The sequence below is a fragment of the Haliotis rubra genome, unplaced genomic scaffold (assembly GCF_003918875.1).
Source record: "Haliotis rubra isolate DU_JTF1 unplaced genomic scaffold, ASM391887v1 Scf34, whole genome shotgun sequence".
Lineage (NCBI taxonomy): Eukaryota > Metazoa > Mollusca > Gastropoda > Lepetellida > Haliotidae > Haliotis > Haliotis rubra.
The window spans coordinates 3,391,369-3,407,883 of NW_025767013.1; the positions used below are offsets into that span (position 1 = coordinate 3,391,369).

At 39.2% G+C, this 16,515-nt stretch overlaps 2 protein-coding genes across 2 annotated transcripts; one reads left to right on the forward strand and one right to left on the reverse strand.

Moving 5' to 3' along the window:
- Positions 1-549: 549 nt before the first annotated feature.
- LOC124284617 (DNA/RNA-binding protein KIN17-like) lies at positions 550-2,839 on the reverse strand. Its single transcript, XM_046720723.1, has 2 exons — positions 1,591-2,839; positions 550-1,367 (listed from the first exon to the last, which is right to left on the reverse strand). The coding sequence occupies exons 1-2, from the start codon at positions 2,640-2,642 to the stop codon at positions 1,322-1,324; spliced, it is 1,098 nt and encodes a 365-aa protein (XP_046576679.1). The 5' UTR covers positions 2,643-2,839; the 3' UTR covers positions 550-1,321.
- A 202-nt stretch (positions 2,840-3,041) lies between these two features.
- On the forward strand, positions 3,042-16,442 carry LOC124284616 (F-box only protein 33-like). Its single transcript, XM_046720721.1, has 4 exons — positions 3,042-3,447; positions 5,055-5,743; positions 7,313-7,476; positions 9,008-16,442. The coding sequence occupies exons 1-4, from the start codon at positions 3,062-3,064 to the stop codon at positions 9,143-9,145; spliced, it is 1,377 nt and encodes a 458-aa protein (XP_046576677.1). The 5' UTR covers positions 3,042-3,061; the 3' UTR covers positions 9,146-16,442.
- The last annotated feature ends 73 nt before the right edge of the window (positions 16,443-16,515 follow it).

Here is a 16,515-nt window from a genome sequence, read left to right on the forward strand (position 1 = left end):
ATAAAGTAGAACATGCATGTCTGTAATCTTCATGGTTCTTCGTTAACTGTTGCTAACACATCACGTAAAAAGGACACTAGTCACGAGCTGTATACACGAGCACCGTACGTTATAGAGCTACGATGTCTCAATGTTAGAATATTGGAATTACTATCATTGCTGCGCTAAGATCGCTTTGTGCAAGTGGGCCCAGCAGTATACAGTAACAGGTGCAGGTAAACGTGTCCAGCTGTATAGGTGCCCAGCAACAAGTAGGTAGAGGTGTCCAACTGTATATTGGTAGATAGGGTCCGTAGGTAGAGGTGTCCAGCTGTGTATTGGGGCACTAGTAACGGTGTCCAGCTGTAGACTGCAAGGCTGTAGGTGAGGTGCCCAGCTATATGCAGCAAGTAGGTAGAGGTGTCCAGCTGTGTATTGGGGCACTAGTAACGGTGTCCAGCTGTAGACTGCAAGGCTGTAGGTGAGGTGCCCAGCTATATGCAGCACAGTGTAAATAAATGTGTGAAGATATTTTAAACAAAAACAAACATCCCATTCATTAACATACTTTTTATTGCAAATGACTGATTACACAAGACACAAGACAGCTTCACTGCTACAATGACAATGAGCAATACTGAGATGGCAGAACAGACAAACCTACAAATAACCTGTCAATACGAATATATTTAATCAGGGTTTGCTGGCAGGAATATATGTATTCTTATTTAAAGAACACAAGAATATGTTTTCGTACTTTAGGAGCACATTATGACCTTCTAGTTAATAATGAGTTCTATATGCATGCCCGGGTTAAGTGTCCCAATTGGAGGAACAGAAATACCATGTTTGATGTCCACAAACACCGCATTACCAGCAGCAAGTGAAGTTCTCCGTGGGATCTGTAGCAGCACCGACGTGTACTGTTAACAGGCGCCATACAATTCCTCAATCCGTGAAGTGTTTACTCTTTGCGAATGATTAAACTCTCACATGAACTATAATCTTCCATGCAGTTCGGAAACTAAAAAAACAGATTGGTGCTTACCACAAAGCCAATGGGGCTTTTAATCGAAAGTTTAATATCTAGAATCCTTAAATTATTTTCGAATGTTTTTAACAAGTTTAATAACTCTAGCGGCATCTTCATCTAAATTAGTCAGACAACATAACGGAAAATGTAAATACGAACGTTTGTTCCTTGTTGTATCCTAAGGTACAAAAATGTCTCTCAATGTTCAATATATAGGAGACTGAACAATAGAATGTTGTGATTAAATAAATCCCAGTAAATAGCATCAAAATACAAACTATTATGCGAAATGACATCCACTGTATGGACTCAGTCCGCGTAAAACAGCCGTCCTTCTCTACAGACACCAAACGACCTGAAACGAGGAATTCAAAACAACTAGAAAGACAATATTAAAGTAAAAAGGCACAAAACAGTAAACTTATTTTCATTAGTGACAACGAAATGTCGGTTGAAGTAGTGGGTCAAATTAATTTAAAAACATAGATCGCAGGAATGCGTCTAAATCTATACAGGATGCAGTTATTGCTGATAAAGTTTACACACATCGTCACAGTTCACATTCTTCAGTAACCTACCACTGAGGGGGGCTCCCACGTAATCTGACACGACACACTGGCTTAGCATTCTGACCCGTGCTGATTCTCTCAATCACTCCCCTTTCTCCTCTGTACGCGCCATTAACGATGCACGTTACATCCCCAACCTCAGGCACAAGAGTCATGAGGTATTTCTGGTCCACCATCAAGATATTGTCATTACACAGCACATGCGCGACGCCAGTATAAGGAGACAGAAGACCTATGATTCTGCACTTCTTCCTGTGGTTACTTCTGCCATACTTGTCTGTGATGATGGTTACCACGATCCCTGCCCGCAGCCAACTGTCCCGTCGGTTCATCCTTTCTTTCTCCTTCTCCTCTTCTTCCATTATTTCTGCGAGTGCGGACTTCCGGTTGCTGTTGGGTTTCACGTGGTTGCTGAGAGATTTTTGTGATAAAGATGTCCTTTGATCTTTCTTGTAGGGAGATCGTCGCGGGGACATTTTGAAGACGACTTTTTCTCGTTTAAGTGTCCACTTCTGATTGTTTTGTTTTAGTGGCTCTGAACCTGTGTTCATTATCGGAGGCACTCTTGTGTTTTCGTCACACTGCGGAGTGTTGTTGCACATATCTTCTTTAGTAGGCGTGAGTCCATTACGATCACTTTGTCCTTTAAAGTTTCTATCAACGTAACGCGGTTTAGGACGTGACGGCAAAACGTGCGCGGTAGCCTCCACTTTCTGGAGATTTTTAATGTACCAGATTTTGCTTGAGTAATCCACAAGGAAACGCCCAACTCTTCCTTGGTATCGAATAAACTCGTCAAGTGTCTTCCATTTCGTTTTGGATATATGAACATTGCCTTTGTTCAACATGTACTTCATGTACACTTCGCTGGCTTCCACTTTCTTGTCTCCATAGCACTGCTGAAGAACATTCATAAATCCATTCTCAAATTTTGAAGATAATCTGTTTCTTCCTTCCTCGCTCACTCCTTTGAATTGTTCCATCACAATGTCGTGGAACAGTGTTAAATCAACAACCGCGCTGTTCTTCTGAAGAGTCTGAATTTTGGCACGCTTATCCATTTGTTGGTGTTGATGCGTCCTCGTGCAGGTTCTGAACTAAATGAGCTACTAGCCTATGTCTCAAACGTTATATATAGGACCCCAATATACGTTCACCGTACGATCCATGACGTACATGACATTGACTTGATGTGGTGTGCGAGTCGTGAACGTTATCACAACGTTTTAGAATATCTAGCATACACATGTATAACTACATTGCAGGGCAATAACCAAATTATCTGTTTGTATTATTAGATGAACAGCTGATATTATTGCTGAGTGGAAAAATAAATAAATTTAGAACTTTCGTGCAGCGTAGAGCTCTATTATTAGAAACCGCGGGTAAACGTATGGAACGTTTTCCTCATGTTGACCACGTGATTTGTTTGGACCCAAATATAGAAATCACATGGCCTGTGACGTCAGACATGTAGAAAATGGCAGCAGGGCCGAACTGGGCATACTCGCCTGGTGTAATTATTGTTGAAATTCTTTCCTATTTGACGCTTCGTGACAGACTCAGAGCAGCGTCTATTTGCAAGAGATGGAGATCGTGCCTTTTCCACCCCTCACTGTGGAACAGTGTTGTGTTTGAACTGGGTGAAAGAGGCAGAGCGAAGTCAAAATTTCTTGCTGACAGATGTGGCCGTTTCGTGCGTGGAGCGGTTGTTAAATTCAACTCGCTCAGTGTCGCTGAAGTGAGAGAATGTGGCAGAATACTAGCTATCCTTTCGGAAAACAAGAACCTAAGGCATTTCTCTCTCCAACCTTCGAGTTGCCACATCGAATGGCCCGACACTGAGGCTGTCCATATTATTGACAAGTAAGCATATTCCACTGTTTATGTTGTGCTTGTGACGTCAGCGGGTCAAGGCGCTCTGATGGAATTTCGTCGAATTGCGCAGTTGCATCAGTTTTTCTGACCATTTATACTAGTGACACAAATCGACATGAAAAAAACATCAGCTGAATGACTACGTTTATACAATATGTAATACCAGAGTACTTATTAGTTGATTATTTTGGTAACATCTGGCCATGGAGGCAGCGGTCCATTTGTAAACAAACAGCTGTCAAAACCAACTGTTCCGAAACACGACGAGGAAGGAGTCGTTTCGTGTGCGATTGAAACGCTGACGAGAAAGGTCAACTCTGTGACCTAATCATATATGATATGTTGAACATTGTTGATGGCGTAAACAGTTGATAAATAATGTAACTGAAAGCTAGCGTATGATTAGGGAGTAGTATTGGATGTTGCTCGCACATATGTTTCATAAATACGCCTGAAAAAGACTCCTAAGGATTAGGCATCACATATTGTTTGAATGCAGGAAATTGAAAACAGGAAAACAAGTGTGCAAACTTAACTGTTGGTGTGCTGCACTGCATGTTGTGTAAGGTTAAGTGCTCACAGGTCAACAAAGGCCTGCTTGGTTGATATCGCTCAAAGATAATGAATTGCACGCTGTTTTTGTTCCTTGTTCTAAATTTCTTTTAATTTTTCAGCATCTTCATTTCCTCATTTTGAAATGCTTTTTAAGGATAATAGCAATGCAACATGGAGGCAGTTTTCTACTGATATAATGGTTCTTTTTCTTTTAATGTTAAAGCATAACTGGATACAGTGTTCGAAATAAATTTCGGTCCTCAGGCCTGAAGCCGACTGAAAACCACTCGGACCCACAGCTTTTGTTTTCTGCAGGTCCTTATGGCCGACAGCTTTTTCATCCCCAATTACTAAGGCTTAAGTTAGAGTATTATTTCCATATTAAAATATAGGACCTACACATTCTGATCGGGACCCACAACTTTTTATGGCTCTGGGCCCTGTTTCGCAAAGCTATCGTAAGCCTAAGATCTCGTAACTTTTCTTGTAGCATTCGTACCTCCTTAGTCCTATTCTGTAACATAGGGAGTATGAATGCTACGAGAAATGTTACAAGATCTTAGGCTTACGAGAGCTCTGTGAAATGGGGCCCAGGGTCCTTAAAGCCTGCCTCTTTTCAGGGTTAAGGGCAAACACTGACTGGAGACTGTCTTAAACACCACATATTATCTACAGTAGATTGCATTAATTTATCAAGACCTGTTCAGGGGCTGATATTCAGCCCTGAGTCTGCAGCAAATGACAATATAAACCTCAAATTAAAACAAAACTTCTCAAAACCTATCATAGCAAGAGTATTGAAACAAATACAATTTTGAACAATATGATTTTTTCCAAATTTAACTGCCAACTTAGAAACTTGGTTTGGCATCCTAATTCAATCCTGGTTTTTCTTCCTTGATAATGTCTAAAACACTACATATTATAAAAGATAGTTCTTTTGTATGACTGGCTCAACTCTTCGTTTCATCTTCATTATATGTGATAGGTAATTCTCTTCTACTGGACAATGTCTAAACACTGCATTATCTGTGTTCCAGGTACCTGGACTTGATTGAATGTCTGATTGAGCACAGTTGTAAACTGAGACACTTGTCTCTTGGATGTGTGGAGGAGCTCCTGGTACACAGCAGTTCCCTCCTGCAGAAGCTGTCCTCCAAACACGGCTCCAGCCTCCAGTCTCTCCACCTGGCCAGTGTCAAGGAAGACAGCGAGAACTACGGCATCATTGACCTCAGCCCCGCCAAATTTCACAACTTCTACCTTTTGCAGAGCCTCAGTTTGGACTATGATTACTTGACAAATGAACTGCTGGATCAGTTCGCTAACCCTGACAGAGCAAAGCTCCAGAAGCTCTGCATCAATGTTCATGGTATTGAAGCCGACCATGAACGCATCACAAATGATACATGGAGGAAGATACGAAACTACAGCCCCAAACTGGAGGTGACCCTCAATCTGATTCATTCCTATGATGGAGTTGCCTCCCTTCTCGACATCTTTCAGCCAGCCATGCCACTGATTCATTTTCGACAGTTCTTCTGCTCGCATGTTAACATGGCTTCCATAAGTTATATCTCGTCACATTATCGGAACAGCCTGAAGACACTCCACATTGTTGATGGTCTGGTAGATGATATGTCTAGTCTCTATGACAACCATGACATGGAGGACCCCTTTGTCATGCTAGCATGGCAGTGTCAGAAGCTTGAGCACTTTACACTCATGGGTAGGTTCACCATATATCATTGACCTTTTGTAATCAGTATAATTACTGCTCTTCCTTTAGTAGTAGATGCCAACTAGATGTGTCACCAGCATGTTTGTGTCCAGTTCTGATCTGGGAAGCCCCACAGATTAATATTGAAGTAAGCTGATTGGTTGATTAGCATCCTCTTAAATTTGATATGGACTTTTATTATATGACCTTATCTGAATCAATCGTCTCACCTCAGCAAGTTTTGGGTTGATTTGAAGAAAGTGACCAGCCAAATCAATAGCCCAGGGCTGAATACCGTTTTTTGAAAAAGGGGGGAGCACGGTTCATTTTCACCCATTTTCACGGGAGTGTCAATGGTCCTTTAATAAACTTTCAGGATTGGATGGGGTGGGGGTGGGGTGGGGGTGTGCACCCCTGCAACCCCCTCTGGATCCACCTATGTAGCCATAATGCACCGTTGTAGTGTGATATAAAGTATAGCTCTAAGTACACAGGGAAGGAATAGGAAAAATCATTGATTATCGAAATCTTGAGAGCTGCAGCAAATGTCAGTAAAATTGCCAAATGTAGAATTTGTGTATCAATATGCAGTGAACTCTGAAATCAAACTGTATATAAGTAGCAGTACTAATGAAGTGTCTCTCCCAACCTGGATAATGCTTGACAGATCCAGAATGCCCTTTGTGGCTTCCGGGCAGTGGAGTAGCTTAAAGGTTAAAGTGTTCGCTTGTCATGCCGAAGACCCAGGTTCGATTCATCACAAGGGTACAATGTATGAAGCCCATTCCTGGTGTCCCGCTCTGTGATATTGATGGAATATTGCAAAAGCGGCGGAAAACTAAACTCACTCACTCAAACACTCACTGACCTGCTTCTCTGCACATGGTGAAGATGGAAGATGAAATAATCAATCAGTCTTCATTGTGAAAAGCTTCAAAATGTAATTATGTTCTCTACAGCGAGTCTGAGTACAGGATCACAAGGATTCTTGCCCAGCATCATGTGTTTGACATATTTACCAGAACCATGTTAAACCTCAAAATACATGTCCTTGTACCCTGAGCATGCTGAGGGCAAAGATTGTTGCTAGAGGTGTGACGATGCAGAAATTTCATGATGCGATACTTATCGCGATATCTTGGAATGATACGATTCGATACGATGCGTATCACGATATGCTATCTTGAGTTATTTTCTTGAAAAGTGTATTTTGATAACAAGTAACAGTGTAAATTTTGACATAACTGTCAATTTCTAGTGAAAATTCACAATTTTTAGGTCAAAGATACATATCATGATACGAAAAAGAGTATCGATATATTTATTGTCAGAAAATGTATCACGATTATCGATACTACGATATATCGTCACAGCTCTAATTGTTGCTTACCTTATTAATGCTGGATTGTCTTGTCATCATTTGATTATCCCCTTGTTATTATGTCCTGATCATGTTAGAAGTGGTACCTAATCATAGCGATGTGGTATCATCAGAAATACATCTCAAGTAAAAACAGCTGCACTGAGCAGTGCATTTACTACTATATTGTTTTGTATAACATACATATTTTTTCGCAGGTTATGTTATTGGGGAGAATGACATTGTGGCAATAGCTCGTCTTCGAGGCCAGCAACTGAAGACGCTCAACATTCCAGCGCGCTGTATCTCCACTGCTGAAGACGAGGAGGAGTCGCACTCATGGTTCTCAGTGGGCTGTGTCAGTCGAGACTTTGCCAAGAAGGTAACAATATCACTCACTGAATAAGTGTCCCTTTTTTGAAAACATGCAACATTATTACTGTACTTGCCATTTTTATTTGACATGTAACATTTACATGTATCTTGATGTATGCATAGCTTCCAAGTGTGGCTGCCATATTACACTCACTAAACTGAAAATATGGCAGCTGGCGCTTTGGCAGCTGCTAATGAGTAATCAGTGGTTAGAATTGGCTTGTATGTTCTTTGTGATTCATTATACATGTATAGTTGATGTAAAAAGTTATCCACTGTAATGTTGGTTCAGTACCTTAGAACAAACGGATGGAGAATGAAGTCCCAATAGTCAGTGTTGAGATGAGTGAGTGGTTGTTAGACTGGAACAGTATAACAGTTAATATGTTGGTGCTTCCTACCGCTGTATCTGCTTCATCCCATTACAGGGGCGGTGGGGTAGCCTAGTGGTTAAAGCGTTGGCTCGTCACGCCGAAGACCCGGGTTCGATTCCCCACATGGACACAATGTGTGAAGCCTATTTCTGGTGTCCCCCGCCGTGATATTGCTGGAATATTGCTAAAAGCGGCGTAAAACTAAACTCAGTCAGTCAGTCATCCCATTACCATGATTACAGTTCACATCAGAATGACCTAGTGCAAACTTTGACCAACCACAAAACAGAGACAGAATATTTACGCATGAGAAAAAAATCAGAATAAGCATAATCAGAAAGTTACTTCCCGGAGCTTCACAGCCCCAAGGGTTGGAAATAACTTCAAAATTACTAGTGTACTCCGGTACAGTGGCACATGTAAAATCACTTGCCCTGATACTTTTTCCACTATACCAGACGTTTTCTTGTTGATTTTATAAATAAACAACATAATTAACATTGGAAAGTCAACTGGACACCGGTACAGTGTGATATACAAATTTGTTTGCCTGATAGAAAAAAACACTGGACTCGGACATCGGGCAATGGGTTATTTCCACCCCTGAGCTCTCAGATTCCCAACTTCCATTTCAGTCACCGCTGTGAAAATTTGCAAACTGAACACAAGATAATCCCAGAAGGCCTAATATATTGTAAGGCAATTTTGATGTGACCTGTAATGAGATGTCCTCAGATCATTGGGACGGTGGGTTAGCCTAATGGTTAAAGTGTCCGCTTGTCACGCTGAAGAACCGGGTTCGATTCCCCACATGGATACAGTGTGTGATGCCCATTTCTGGTGTCCCCTGCTGTGATATTGCTGGAATATTGCTAAAAGTGGGTAAAACCATACTCACCCACTCACTCCTCAGATCGTTGTGTAGTGACAGTGGGCCCTTAAACAAGATTTTAATCAGTTTAACCAGAATTTAATTGATGCCAAGTGTCAAAGGTTGGCAGGCCACTGATAAAAATTATATTTTCTTAAATTGGGTGGGCTTTTAGACCACAAGTATTTTGACTTGACTCAACCGCCAACTAGTTTATCAGCTAAACCTCTAAGAAGGACCAATACCGGTATGTTCTGCATATTGTGTATTTTCTAACTAACCCTTTTCTTCAGGTATCTGAGAGCCTGCGCTACGATTGGCTGCCCATAGAAGATGATGATTTGCCAGTGGCTGTCCTGCGAGATGAAGCGGACGCTGAGGCTGCCTACATGAACACCCTCCTCTCTGACCAGGTGTGGGAGGGGGACTAGATGACACGGGTACCACCTGACGGAGAAGGGGGTGACATGGCTGTGATCAAGTACCTGAGTCAGCACATGGCTGTCAGCAGGAGTTGTAATGTTTCGGGGAACCCATCCTTCAAGATCAAATTTTCCATTCTCTGATGATTTTGCAGGCGTTCTTATTTTTGACCACAAACAAAAAGTTCTGTACATCATTAAATCAATTGGCCATGTTGGGTCTTTTTTAAAGGAAGTTTCCCTGATGATGTTAGATATTGTAACAATTTTGAACTCCTGGGTATTTCTTTAACTTTGGATGGAGAGACTTTTGACAGGTAAAGCTGGGATTGTCTATCAAAATTCCTTACTTGTTGCATGGGTTTCACTCCAGTTCTTTGTAGAATTTCGGTATGATTCTTTGAATGCCAATTTATATCCATGTGAAACTATGAGACCATACTGCTGATGGGGTCATTTCTTTTGCCGGTATATTTTTAAGGAACCAAATTGTGATGTATGTGAAACTGAAATTGATATAAGGCTAAGTTTAACGATTTATGAATTATTCATAATCCTATGATTAATCCAAATTGCTGTTGTGGTTTGTCCAGAAGAATTGTATTTGGTTAGTTTGTGAATTTTCTGGTAGGATAGCCGACTGGTTGTAATAAATTATTCTAAAGAAGGACCACTCGGTTCTTTCATATTACGACAGTTATGGTCATGCTATGAATGATAAAGTACAGCAGTGTGAAAGAATCGAGTAGTCCTTCACTTCTTGTGAGTAATATATTCACTCAACATGTCCCAAACCCAAGTTTCGATTACATACAACTGTACTGTGTGACTCTGTCACTGTTCGAGCTAGGATTGATCAATGTGACTTCATCACAAATCTATTATTAGTTGAACATGCCATGATGTCGATGCAGTATGGTATTGATAAGTTCCATGTTGATACAGGTGGGGCCAGTATGGAGATGAATACTCATTGACGTAATATCAGGAATTGTGATGGTCTGATGTAAACGTTCATAAATGTGTGTAGATTTATTGTCCATAATCAGGTCTGTGTATTAAATTCTGGGCATTACAGACTGAAACAATCAAAATGCTGAGTTTGGGCACTGAACATTCCACCATAATGAATATGGTCAATACATTGATTATCAACATGTTCAATAGTTCTGTATATTTGCGATCAGTATTCATTCAAATGAAACTTAAGGAAATCAAACATCCCCAGCCTGAAAATTATTTAAAATGTTTGAATGTCTTGTAAAATCATGCTTGTGTATGACTGCTCAAGCTGCTTACATCAAACATACACATATGCATTGCTTCAGTAAGCATGTTTGTTAAAAATGAGTTATTATTCTAGAAATACATCATGTAACTCTTTTATTATCATTAGTTACTTTACCAATCAACCATCATGAAGACAAACATTTTGACTTGAAAATTATGAAGTACAAGTACATTTTAACATGGTTTATAAAGAAAATGAACATCTAATTTGTGCAATATGACTATAAGTGAATCTCAGAGGGGGCACAAATTTAAATCAACTTCAAGTCAATGATTGTTTCAGAATGGCATATGTGAGACATGTTGTGCCGTGTCTATGCAGCAGGTGTCATAGAATTGTTTTGACCCACCTCAGTATATATATGTATACATCCACTGTGGAGTTCAGGATTTCTTCTACATTTTCTAAACATGTTCTATTTTGAACTGAACTATTATCATGATTATAAGACCCAATACTGAATAGTGATATGGCCACCTTTGTGAAAAGTGGTAGGTAGACAGCAGGATGGTTGATAAACTGATAAGGAAAAGTGCCTGTGAGATTGAACTAGTTTCAGAGATGGATATACTGTTTAGAATTTGATTTTTAAAGATTATTATAACCTTTTGTCAATCTACAACGTGATTGTCATGTCCAACTTGAGCAAGTAGCTCAGTGCAGTGGCTCCTAAAGGAGGATCAAGCCAGCACTGTTGATTCATCCTCTAGTAAGACGTTAGCATATCACTTGCTAGGAAAGCAAAGATGAATTTGTTGATAGATCTCATGGGGAAGATGCATATGTTCCCAGTGGTATTGGGAAGATTGTGTGTTATCTTGATATATGGAATAAGTATGCTGCCCGAGGCCCACTTGTTTGAAGATACCTGTGTCGTTTTGTCACATCCTTTTACTGGAGCGTTAAAACACATTGTGCTAGTTAAGAAATTATTTCTGCAAGAGGGCCTCGGGAAGGGCCTTTGTGCTCTTGAGACAATACCTTATGACCATGATTTAGTAAAGTGTCTTTTTAACAGTCGTTACACAAAATCTCTATTATTACAGAGTATTCCATATTCTGCTGCAGGATTTCTTATCAGTCTTGTAATTTTGTTTTAGATTTACCAAGTAGTACCTGAGATATATAGGTGAAAAATGTTTTGAATGTAAGAACCATGAAGAGCTTTGACAAGATGATGACCAGACAAAGATGTCAGGATGGTGGCAGAATCTTAGTACAAAAGATTTTGAATTATTTTCCATTTGAAATTTGCTGTTTATACTTCACTGAACTTGTTTATCTTTTTTTCAAAATATTAATTCTAAATAACTGTCCAGGTAATAAGGTGACAGATCTTTTATTCAGGATATGTTTATTGTAATGACAAGGTCTTTACTGTTTTTTCTTTCTTCTACTAGTTGAGCCGAGTTTGTAACTCGTGTGTTTAAAATTGTAATTGCTGTTGAACATGTTTGACCTTTCATCTGCTGGTAAGATGTATTTAGATGTATTTTCCACCATATTTGGTAGTTTCAACCAGTGTGTTAACACATGAATGTTATGAAGCCCCAGATCCTTTGTTACTATCTGTGCATTAGCCTGGTGGTTGTTGAGATTGTGGTGCTTTGTTTGAGACCAGTATTAACGTTAACACCAGTGTCTTTGAGAGAGAATCATTACTGCCTTATATTGGACTTCACTAGGGCAGAGCGTTCGCTACAGCGCAGTATGAAAACTGGCCGCACGACTCTAGTACAACAAGACAATCAGGACTCATTGTTGTTCAAATCATTCAGCGGTCTTTCCATTCCAGTTATTATGTGATATACATCAAGATACCTCGCGCTGGCTGGACCACACTGAATGTTTCTGGCTGCATGGTGTTGACTGACTAAAATCGGTTGGATTTAACTGTGATATACTGCCATACGTGCTTGTGTATTGTTGTCATCGGCATACGTGACCTGTTCATGTAAAGACTTGGAATCTCATGACATACATATACCTCCAAACCACACAAAGACTAACTTGTGACGCCATTCAGAGAGTTGTTGCATGCTTGCCATGCTATGTTTGATATCTATCAATCGGCAGATACGGGTGATCAGGAATCTTGTTAATTCTAGCATTGTGAATATGAATACTGAGGACCAGAAGTCACATGATCCAAGTCCCACAACTCCTTTACCAGCTGTGATACCCACATTTCGTCGACATTGGAGAGATTTTTCAGCACCGAATGAACAGTTTGCCATCTTTTGTTGTTGTTTATGATTATTTATCTCAACTATTCCAGGGGAAAGAGAGAGAAAGAAAGAAAGGGATGAGTGCTATTTCCACCATTGTTTTCACCGTCTTCATGAGTTACAGGAGATTATCATGACACATATGCAACAGGAGTTTTTCATGCCATGGTACAGGCTGTTGATGGAGGCCTGCCCCTAAACAAAGGCTGTATATGTTTTGCCTAGGGGGGCTGTTTATTATGTTCTATTATTATCTTTAACCATGGTCATTTGAGATCTGGGGCTGAACTGATAGTAAGACCATTCAGAAAGGTTTCTCATTCATGCTACATTTTACCGAATACTTCTACAGAATGTTCAAGAACGGGAGAGGCTGTGTGTGTTGAAGAAATGTTTTAACTTGAGGTCAGGAGTTAATAGGTAAACTTTTAATCTCCAGACTTTTTGTAGATACTCCTTAAGTTTTTAAGAAAACCTGAAGAACTTGTAAGCTAATGAAGATCGTTGGTTTATTTTCTGACTGCTTCTGTTCACTGGGTATTTGAAGACCTGCTTTCATATACAACTATTGCAACAACAGAACCCAAGGCAGTGTGCCTAAGGTGTTTCGTATCTATATATTGGAAGCGTTTCAGCCAGTGTTGTAGACCATTCTTTTCCACTATGGCTGATTAATCTAAATTGTCTTTTGACCATATATAAATAACTCAAGTTCCAGCTTTACAAAACGATTTTTAATCTTTTAGTATAAATACAAGAAAATATTGACTTTTTTTAGTGTGAAAATAAAAAAAATATTGTATTTTGTCATGAAGATGGTTGATGTAAAATATTGAAATTCCTGTGTAGATGTGTTTTCTTAAATATTTGTCTGTATATGTAAATGTCATGTCAAAATCTGTGCTGTTTTTCAATGTCATGCCCTTGGACATTACCCGTTTATTGGTGTTTTGAAGATACATGTATCTATAATCCATGTTCAGACCTTTTGGTGTTAGCACTTGGAATGTAGGGAAGGTGCTCATCACATTTTAACTGATAATGCGAACAGAAAATTAAATTTGACTTCACTGTTTTCAGTAAGAGACCATATCTACCTACCTATGTAGTATATATATGAAACATCATTGACTGGGAATATTGCTTCAGGAACATTTTGAAGACTTTCATATTTTAAGTTGCTTAGCAACGTGTATCTTGTCAACTTATTATCACAGGGTTTTTTCAGCAGAATCACTTTTGTGAACAAGTTTATATCTAGTATGATAAGTAAGTGTGAGAAATCTGATGGTTATTTTTGGCTATGAAGTGATTTTTAGAAATGACTAATGGTTTGAAGCGATTTTATTAAAAACAGATCTTTTACTCCAATGCCATATGTCAGAATGTGAGGACACTTCCTTAGAAGGTTGTCAGTGAACCCTGCTCATACTTGACTGTCCAGTCAAAATGAAGGCTGTGTGGACGTAAGACCCAATTCTGTGTTGGCTTTCTAAAACAGTTCAACTTTATTTATTTACTCAGGGATGGCAATTTTCTGCAGATTTCCGTCGATATTATTCAAACTGATCAATTCTGTGAATCGTCTAAATCCGTTGACAAACCCTGAACCCCATTCGATGACACAACATTAAGTTTTCAGCTGAAAATAGATTTTCCTGTTGCCATCCCTGTTTACTGCCTCACATTGGAAACTTAGATCTGCCAAAGATTGCCATATGTACCCTCTCAAAGTAAACTTTGAGCGTAGATGTCTTGCCACTCACAAGTGTCGGAGACATATGAACATCTGGATTCAGACTGATCTTCCACAACTCATGGTTGATGTTAAGGGCAACAAATTGGATTGGTTGGTCAGGTTTTTTGACTTGGTAAATGATTGTCATTATATTCCATTTGCCTAGATAATGCTCATAATGTCTGCTGAGGACTTATATAGCTGGGATATTGGTGATTGCAATGCTACACAACAAACAAGCAAATGAGCACACATAGGCAACAGAATGTATAACATATCCACAACAGTATCGGGTGGTATGCTTTGGACTTCAGATTATCATTTAGGTTTACAAAATCTCATACCATGAATTTTTAAGCCAGAAGATGACTGATGGATGAGAGAGTTCACCTGACAGGACCGCCCATAGAGGTGTCCTAAGATATTCATGCAGTGGAGTAAAAGATCTATTTTAATTAGATTGGGTTGGAGACATATAAACAAGTCCAACTTGATATATATATATATATGATAAGCATTATCAAATATTACATAGTCATTCAGTAGAGCATCCAGATTTTCATGAATAGAATTTCATGCAAACATAGAAAATGTTGCATATTATCTTACAGGGCACAGTCTACTGATTTATACAGATTATTAAATGAGTTCCAGGTTTTTTGGAAGAATAGAGAAATAATTTCAAGCTTGTGTAACATGCTTCAGTTTTCAAAGACTTTAAAAGTAGGCTGGACATAGTATTTATTTCAAAAGCCATTGACAAATAGTAGCATGTTTTTTTGTGGATTATTAGCAGTTTTTGCAGTTTGCATGTTATAATACTTATCTTAAGGGAAGTCTAGTGAATTCTGTTTGACCTCCGTCGTTAACTTGAAATTGTCCATGTTAGAACACTACCTGTAAATCTTCCGAAAGTTATGCAAAGAGCTGCACTGTGTTGACGGAAGAAACATCAGTTGCTTGAGATATGTCTCCAACAAATTCTTGTCCACATTTCGAGGTTTTGGTTTGGTGAAGGACAAAATGATGTAGCACTTTCTAGTCTAGTTTCTAGAGTTACAAACACCGAGAGATTTATCATGTCAGTGTAAGTATTGTGTATATATAATATGTCGTACACACACTAGTGTCCTTTTAGCAGGTTTCTGCAGTGCAGTTTACAAGTCGTTTTTGCCAGATTATACTGATGTCTTGTACCTATTTTATATTATATTGCATGGAAAACATGGCAAATACAAGCTGGGGGAGACAGTCCTGTATACTGACACACTTTGAAAATGCAAATAAGGCAAGGCAAAATGGACAAATCAAGTTGCGGGTATTTTTGTGTGAGATCAACAAACACAGCAATGGATTCAGATCTGATTTAAAGTGCTTTGAGATGAACCCAGTGCAAAAAGACATATTGTCTCATCCACTTTCAATGTGTGTCTGTATGATTTATAACCTGATATGTTAGTTTCAGTTTTGACTTCTGAAAGTGTCCCTCTTAATTGAAATTCTTGTTTCAAGAGTGCTGTTCGAGAAGGGGGCGGTGGGGCAACCTAGTTCGCTAATCATGGTTCGGGTTCGAACCCAGGTTCGATTCCCCACATGAATACAATGTGTGAAGCCCATTTCTGGTGTCCCCTGCCGTGATATTGCTAAAAGCAGCGTAGAACCAAACTCACTCACCTGTTTAAGAGGAGGTGAGTTATGCAGTTGTGAGATTGTTTGTTGACTGAAACATATGAGGGCTCCCTAAAATATGTATTTCAACTGATGGTTATTGGAGATTTTTATGTTCCCTTCGTCATTTTGACCCCAGTACCAATTTCCTCAAAGCAGTTTAGCTGTAAATTGGCTTGAAGGGACATTCCAAATTTGTCATGTGATGTAACAGGACAACATGTGGGGAAAGACAGTGCCGAAGCTTTGATGGCTTCCTATAGAATTGTATGATGGTTAAGAAAGATAGTTAACCTTGAATAATGTTTTTAAACAGGCTACAGTAGACTTATGAAAGGGAAGACTATCCTTCCAATAGTTGTCATATTTGCAAAATATTCCCCAAAATAGTGACAATATCTGAATGGATAAAAACTGGTAATTATATTTCTATATTTCTTTTGAGGAATTAAGG

Bases quoted from the DNA above. Each gene is read 5' to 3' on its own strand.
- LOC124284617 (XM_046720723.1), bottom strand. From the start codon at position 2,642: ATGGATAAGCGTGCCAAAATTCAGACTCTTCAGAAGAACAGCGCGGTT. The intron at 1,368-1,590 runs GTAGGTTACTGA...TCCTCGTTTCAG, and splicing joins CGTGGGAGCCCCCCTCAGTG to GTCGTTTGGTGTCTGTAGAG.
- LOC124284616 (XM_046720721.1), top strand. From the start codon at position 3,062: ATGGCAGCAGGGCCGAACTGGGCATACTCGCCTGGTGTAATTATTGTT. The intron at 5,744-7,312 runs GTAGGTTCACCA...ATTTTTTCGCAG, and splicing joins TGAGCACTTTACACTCATGG to GTTATGTTATTGGGGAGAAT. The intron at 7,477-9,007 runs GTAACAATATCA...CCTTTTCTTCAG, and splicing joins GTCGAGACTTTGCCAAGAAG to GTATCTGAGAGCCTGCGCTA.